Raw genomic sequence first — 7691 nt, 5'->3', positions numbered from 1 at the left:
TCTGCCCACTGACGCTGAGTTTTACCAACAATTTCTGGGGGGTTTTATTCCCAGCATCCGCGGTTCTTTAGGCTTGCATTTTTGGAGACAGTGAGGTCTGCAGATGCTGGAGATCACAGTTGAGAGTGGGTTGCTGGAAAAGTACAGCAGGTCAGGCAGCATCCGAGGAGCAGGAAAATAAACATTGCGGGAAGGGCTTCGGCTCGAAATGTCAATTTTTCTGCTCCTCGGATGCTGCCTGACCTGCTGTGCCTTTCCTTTTTGGATTGAGTATAATCTTTTGTTTGTTGATCTGTGAAACGAAATCTTTTTTTATGTATAAAAATAGTAATTCCTCACGTTTACTATCGAGAGATGCATTTGTTTGATAGAATCTGGCATTTTCCTCTCTTCAAACTGTGTTGAAATCCCTCCCTTTGCCTCGAATGTAATTTGTTTTTGAACAACGGTATATATTGGCGTGGAACATTATGGTCTTTTTTTTTCGCATTTCTCCTTACTGTTACCAGATCCCGAATTTGTGACAGAATGTTAGTCTCACTTCAGAGATAACTGGCGCAGAGTTAATTTCAATTCTCACTGAAATCCCCAGAAATGGGTGAGAGTTGTTTCACGTTTATTTTTTTATATAAAAAAGTGATTGAATGAATTGGACTGAATGTAATCCGGAACTCCAGATTCTGATCACCAAGAAATATTGGCGTGGAGCTCCTTCGGCCTCACCCTGTAAATTACTTCCTGATCGATGCAATTACCAGAAATGGAAACAAATTGGCAAATAAAAGGACAGAAATTTACAGCGTCCTTTCCACCCGCGTTGGAAGGAGAGACAGCAAACACCAGGTTTTCATTTGCGTCAATGGTCAGCTTTTTTCGTTTACTTTCCCTTCCAAGCCTCGGCTGGCAGCTCGCAGATAACGCGACCCAGGTTCCCTGGGAAACGGGATGAGCAGAAATTAACAAGGGCATGTGGATCCCAACAGGAAAAAAAGTGTCTCTGACAATTAAACCAACCATTTACATCATAATACTCCCCGTGCACAGTTGATGGCAGATCCTTAGTGTAATCATCTGTTGTAGCACTGCAGTAGACTTATATATAATATCTGGCCCGGGTGCAATAAGACCTGTACATTTTTGAAAGACTAGTGCCGACATATTTCTGAACACTGCAAAGGTCAGCACCAAGCATAAAGGCTAGGTAATAGTTTCTGCATTTTTTTTTTGCAAATACTTCAACCCAAAACGTTTCCGAAGCAAGGCGTTGTTGCATTAATTTCTCATCAACAGAAATTGAAGTAGCAGCGATTAGTAAAAGGAACGGATATACAGTATATTAATTGAGCATTACATACAAAACAGTTCCTAGGAGGAAGGATCATTATATTACTGCGTTGTGTAAAGAATAATTCTTCTATACAAACTGCACTTGAATTTTGGAAATGAAAGTAACATATTTAATGGAACCAGTTGTTTTGCTTCAACAAAACCCACCTTCGTCTCACAATGAGCTAAAAACGCCGTTTTTTTAAAAATACATTGGAAAAGTCAGTGTCTGCAACAATAACTTGCTAACAACATGCCTTCTGATATTCAGTTTAGAAAAAAAAATCCAGAAAGCTGAGTGGGTCTTGTTTGGCGTCAATGGTTGTTAACGAAACGAGAGATTAAAAGGTACAGGTAAAATATATTGGACTAAAGATCACTGTTTAATCCAAATAGGGCGGCTTGCTGAGGTTTGGGGGGCATGAATTGTGTTGGCTTTATTTGAAGATGAACATAAAATTCTGATCGAGTAGAATTGTAGCCATTGAAAAACAAAACTCAAATCCATCAATCAGGAATAATGTGATCTATTAATAGTGTGTATTTGAAGCGGCCGGAATTCTTTTGTTTTACTTTCCTGTACTAAACCTTTGATTTAGTACATTGTTGCTACATGCGTCCAGCACCCTCATGCTTTATATAGTGTGTCTGAGAGAGACCACTCAGGGACTCAATGTAAGCTCTAATATGTTTCAGAAAGGCAGAGCTAACAGCCTTTATCTCTGAAGTGACCGCGACATTTGGCCCAGCCAAAACCTCCCAGGATGTCAGCGCGTTTCCTTCCTCACTGGTGGGGCGCGTTGCTCTGGCCCCTGTCAGTCCTCTCGTCCAGGGTCCCAGTGGAGAGCAAGGGAGAAGCGGCCAAGGACCAGCTGGTTCCCGAGACCGTCCAGAGGCTTCGCCAGGTGCTTGGGCTGGGGGAGACGCCGCGGGCAAGTGGCCCACTCAGGAGGGCTCCACGGTACATGTTGGATCTCTTCAACGCTGTGGCAGATGCTAATGGTGTGAGCAAATCTCCCGGACTGTTGCAGGGCAATGTTGTGCGAAGTTATGAGGATAAAGGTTGGTAAAATGCAAACAAATTGCACACACTTAAAAAGTTACTGGCACCCAACAGCAAATTCAGAATTAAAATAGAGCCACATTCCCCATGCAGGATAGTGTTAGATAAGATTATTATAAGGATTTTAACATAATTTGGATACTTTAACATAACTTGGGGATTTGTCCTTTATTTTACCGGATTAGTATGGGGGAAGGAAATACGCCTGACCGATATATTTCCAAATGTAGATTTTATGTAAAATGCAAGAGGATTAATTTGACCTAAGTATCCCTTAATATTGTGAGTTAAGTGGTCAATTTTTTCTAGATTGGTTAAATGTTTAGATCTGGAACAGGAGCCCCTGAGTCATACACACGCAGGGGCAGCTTGACATTGTTGGAGTTAATTATCATGTGAATGTGGGGAAGGGGTTGTTTCAGCTCGATGCACTGACCCGGAAATGTCTTTCTTTTCTTACAGTTCACGGTAACCAGACCTGGTTTTATTTCAATGTCACTTCAGTTGGCAGGAACGAGCAGCTCCTCAAAGCTGAGCTGAGGCTCTTTAAGTTAAGAGAACATGCTCAGCACGTTTCTCAGTTGTGTAGGGTGAGCGCTTTCACTCAATGACTTGTCTTCCTCCTGTTCAGCTGATCGAGCTGATATTGGGTTGTGTCCTGATTACCCCGTCCTCAGTGGGGAGACTTGTTGTTGCGATTTCAGCCTCATGTCTTGTGTTTTTGTTTATTCATTTACAAGGTCGATCTGTGCGAGTTGCTGGACAGCAGCGGAACACGAATTGAAGTGATTTCCTCCAGAGTTATCCCTCTGTCTACTGAAGGATGGCAGGTGTTCCCTGTCACTCAGACAGTAAGTGCAGGACACTGGTTTTATGAAGGGAATTTCGTTGTCAAATTATTAATGGAATCATTACGCCCCTCCGAATCCTAATAGCCAGGGGGACGGCATGTCAATTGCAAAGCATTGATCCAGCACCACACTGCGGTTCATTAACGCAGGAGCCTTATATATGCCACTATTATTCGATTTAGACCATTAATTGCAGTGTTCAATAAGGCTTCGTGAAAATTAAAACAATCATTTATTATTATTCCTGCCCTCACTTTTTGTCTCATTTTCACACCCATAATGAGCTGAGAATATAACTTTAAGAGATACTCCAGGTGTAATGTTGCTGGTCACAGAAGGTTTGAGTTCTAAAGAAAGGCTGGATTTTTTTACACTGGAACCTAGGAGGTAGAGGGGTGACCTTACAGAGGTTTATAACGCAATGAGGGGTATAGATAGGGTTAGCGGTAGATGTCTTTCCGTAGGATATGATTTGGAGATGCCGGTGTTGGACTGGGGTGTACAAAGTTAAAAATCACACAACACCAGGTTATAGTCCAACAGGTTTATTCGGAAGCACTAGCTTTCGGAGTGCAGCTCCTTCATCAGGTGGTTGCCGAAGGATCAGCGCTCCGAAAGCTAGTGCTTCCAAATAAACCTGTTGGATTATAACCTAGTGCTGTGTGATTTTTAACTTCCCTAGGATAGGAGATTTTACGACCTGGGGACATGTTTTTAAGGTGAGAGAAGAACTTTTTTTAAAAAATGACAGGAGGGGCAAATTTCTTTCACAGATTGTAGATAGCGTGTGGAATGAACTTTCTGAGGAAGTGGTGGATGTGGGCAAAATTACAACGTTTAAAAGACATTTGGATAAGTTCATGAATAGGAAAGTATTGGAGGGATATGGGCCAGGAGCAGGCAGGTGGGACTAGTTTAGTTTAGAATTATGTTCAGCATGTACTGAATGGACCGAAGGGTCTAATTCTGTGCTGTATGACTCTAGCATTCTGTGTACACACACATCTGGTCTGGTCGAATCTGAGATCTTGATGTTATCGGTCAGGGTCAGGGGTGAACGGGAGATGGAAGAGGGAAATTTGCTTATCTGTAGCTCTGTGTGGAAGATAATTGACCGGTTCTAACTCTTCCCCAGGTATGGAAGTGGGTTAGAAATAGCAGCTCAAACCACGGCTTCATGATCAGCGCTGGCATCCCGTCACAACCCAGCGCTGCCAGATTTGCCAAGAATGGCGATGCCCATACAGACTCCCGGCCTTTCCTGGTGATCTTCAGTGAGGACCGTGAACTCGAGGCTCTCAGGCCCCTCGATCCAACAGGTGAAAGGGTCTCTCTGTGTTCCAGAAGCTAATTCATTCACTTCCCACCGGTATCATTCCGGCTGAGAGCAAATGGCACCTTGCAAAAGCACTTTGGGCAAACCTAACCTTACTGCAGTTTGTCTCAATCATGGCCAACCCTTGATGGTTCTATTACATTGAAAATCCACCTTGACCTGAGATTCTCCTGGAGTAAGAAGCTGTTTCAGTTTAACGTGGTCCTAGAGGGTGATTAACAAAGACATCCAGAAATTGCTGGAAAAGCTCAGCAGGTCAGAAATCAGAGTTAACGTTTCAGAACCAGTGACACTTCCTCAAAACTGCTCTGAGGATTTCTGATTTCTCTCCGCAGATGCTGCCAGACCTGCTGAGCTTTTCCAGCAATTTCTATTTTTGTTTCTGATTTCCAGCATCCACAGTATTTTCAGTTTTGATCAGCGTTCAATACAGAATTGATAGTATTTATCAATCTCTCTCTCTCTGTATCACACACATACACACACAACTCCTATCTCTCTCACACACACAGCTCCCATTTCTCTCTCTCATACACACATGCATGCACACACCTTCCAAATCTCTCTCTCTCACTCATACACACACATCTTCCATCTTTTCTCACACACATACCCACCCCCTTCCATCTCTCTCTCTCTCACACACACTCCTTCCATCTCTCTCTCTCACACACATACCCACCCCTTTCCATCTCTCTCTCACACATACACTCCTTCCATCTCTCTCTCACACACATACCCACCCCCTTCCATCTCTCTCTCTCACACACACGCTGATCACAATTCATAACAAGGAATATAAGAATCTTGACTTTAGTTCTTGTTGACTGTCTCTCTCAGTCTGTGTTCTCTCTCTCTCTCTCTCTCTGGGTGATGTGATAGTAATCACGTCAATGGTTTCCCTTTATTTAGGCCACAGTCCATCACGGATGAAGAAGGAGTCAGTTGTTTCCGCAATGCCAAGTCCTTTAGCCCAGCTCCCGCAAAGCAGGAAGATCCGAGCTGTCCCGCTCCCGACCATGCTGCCCTGCCAGAGACATCCTCTGTATGTGGACTTCGAGCAGATCGGCTGGTCTGGCTGGATCATCTCCCCAAGAGGGTACAGCGCCTATTACTGCCAAGGGGCCTGCCCCTTCCCACTGGGGCAAGGCTTTAAGATTACCAACCACGCCACAGTGCAGTCTATAGTGCATGCCCTGAAACTGTCCACAGAGCTGGGGAGTCCATGCTGCGTCCCAGACAACTTACACTCCATAAACCTGCTGTACTTTGACAATGAGGAGAATGTAGTGTTGAGGCAGTACAGGGACATGGTGGCAGTCAGTTGCGGATGTCTCTGATTCAATGCTCCTGCTCCCCCCTCCCAATGTGGCACAGTGGCTCACTTTCAATGAGGACCTTAAACTGGGGGTACTCTTTGGGCAGAGAGTGACACGGAAGGGAAAAGGGTGTGCTGATCTTTTAAACATTGCATTTGCTTACATAACTCCACCTTCAGAGTCCATTCGTTTGGTTATGGCGTGCTTTATACTAACTGAGAGACTGAATAAAGGGGAGGTGTAATTTCTTTCCAACAAATTAAAACGGTGTTAAGTTATTGCGCTGTTAATTAGCTGAACACTTCCTCAATCCGTATCATCACCTGGACGTAACTCGGTATTGATTACTTGTAATGAAACGGCTGAGTATGCGTTGCATTTATTGGTTGTCAGGTTGGTCAGATGAAAAATTAGTTCTTTACAATGTTAAGTTACTCGTGATAATACTGACATTGCAAGGAAGACCATCTCCGCTCACAAATTTGATCATCTGTGATCTCAATTTCCATTAGATATTTATTAGATCTGAATTATGAAAGGCGGTTAATCGGCTATCAGTTATTCGGATTTGCAACAGTTTGCAACAGTTCAGTATTCTGTCCCAGCTCCAAGCTTGAAGGATAACTTTAACAAATAAATTACAGAGCAGACATATTCCCTAACCGAATTGGCAATTTTAGATGGTTTTAAGGCAATTTTGCGGGAACAAAAAGTGTTTGTACTTTTCGTCGTTTACTTGATCAAGTATTTGGAGAAAATATATATCTTTGTAAATAAAAATAAACTAATAATCAAACTTAGAAGTCGTTTCGCTCTCGTTTTCATTCTGTACTATGTTATGCTGCAGTCTGAATAAATTATACGACAATTCCCAGTTATTAATAATGTGCACCGAGTTTTAGTGAAATTGTGGAAATCAGCTGATTGCTTCCTGCAATATTTCATTTCCCCAGTATACCTGCAAAAGTGTCACATTAAAATACCAGCGCCAATGTCCAAATGATCACATGCTACTCCAGGACATGAATTTGCCCGTTCATGGCAGTTCACAATTAACAATTTACAGGGTACAGTAAAAGCACAGTGCACTAATTTTCCTGGCTGCAGGAGATAGGTAACTAAATGGGGCTTTTTTTTCTGTTGATTTTTTTTTTCTGCTCGAGATAATCAGTTCTGTCTCAGATTCCAACATCCTAGCTTGCATACATTCACTTTCAGTTTTGTGTGTGAGCCTGGGAAACGCGCGTCCCTGCAGAGTCCAGAGTAACGAAAACTGCTGCTGCTTTCAATGTCTTCATCCTGGTTTCTCCTGTTCAGTAGATCTGGCGCTACTTACATCTATGGTCTTGTTTACCTTGAACTTCCAAAATGGTTTATCCGCTCTGCACGGGCGGACGATCATTGCTTGCGTTCATCCTAGTACCTCGATTCATATTCCAGAACCTCAGCTGATAATGGATCAGGTAATGCTGATAATTTCACTTCTAATGGAAAGAAACACTTTATGTTCTAATACTGACTCGATGCACCATCAAAACATTCCAGGCTAGCTGGTGACACTAAAAAGGGATTGAGAGTCACTGACTGACAGAATGTTAACCATCCCACAACCGAGGCAAATTAGGGTTTAGGATGTGAATTAGCAGCGTGGTTTGGAAGGGGATACTCCTGTGGATGGTGCTTGAATTGAAAGTATATAGATTGAAATTTTGTCGGACAACACGCCAGGGACAACTTAATCTTTCGTTTAGACACTGTGATGGACTTCATAAAGCGAAATGTTTACTTTCCAAGCG

The 7691-nt window shown here is 42.9% G+C and overlaps 1 protein-coding gene across 2 annotated transcripts; it reads left to right on the top strand.

Annotated features, from left to right (window-relative positions):
• The first annotated feature begins 1135 nt into the window (after positions 1-1135).
• On the top strand, positions 1136-6803 carry LOC122541707 (bone morphogenetic protein 2-like). 2 transcript variants are annotated; one of them, XM_043678598.1, is made up of 7 exons: positions 1136-1201; positions 1598-1674; positions 2023-2388; positions 2852-2979; positions 3130-3240; positions 4376-4559; positions 5489-6803. In XM_043678598.1, exons 3-7 carry the CDS (start codon positions 2091-2093, stop codon positions 5914-5916), a joined length of 1149 nt encoding a protein of 382 aa, XP_043534533.1. In that variant the 5' UTR covers positions 1136-1201; positions 1598-1674; positions 2023-2090; the 3' UTR covers positions 5917-6803. The 2 variants fall into 2 exon arrangements, with proteins under 2 accessions (XP_043534533.1, XP_043534532.1); XM_043678597.1 differs by having other exon boundaries at positions 1598-2388.
• Positions 6804-7691: the final 888 nt, after the last annotated feature.

This window comes from Chiloscyllium plagiosum, chromosome 38 (genome assembly GCF_004010195.1).
Source record: "Chiloscyllium plagiosum isolate BGI_BamShark_2017 chromosome 38, ASM401019v2, whole genome shotgun sequence".
Lineage (NCBI taxonomy): Eukaryota > Metazoa > Chordata > Chondrichthyes > Orectolobiformes > Hemiscylliidae > Chiloscyllium > Chiloscyllium plagiosum.
This window is presented reverse-complemented; position numbering and strand designations above follow the sequence as displayed.

Bases quoted from the DNA above. Each gene is read 5' to 3' on its own strand.
- LOC122541707 (XM_043678598.1), top strand. From the start codon at position 2,091: ATGTCAGCGCGTTTCCTTCCTCACTGGTGGGGCGCGTTGCTCTGGCCC. The intron at 2,389-2,851 runs GTTGGTAAAATG...CTTTTCTTACAG, and splicing joins GCGAAGTTATGAGGATAAAG to TTCACGGTAACCAGACCTGG. The intron at 2,980-3,129 runs GTGAGCGCTTTC...TTCATTTACAAG, and splicing joins ACGTTTCTCAGTTGTGTAGG to GTCGATCTGTGCGAGTTGCT.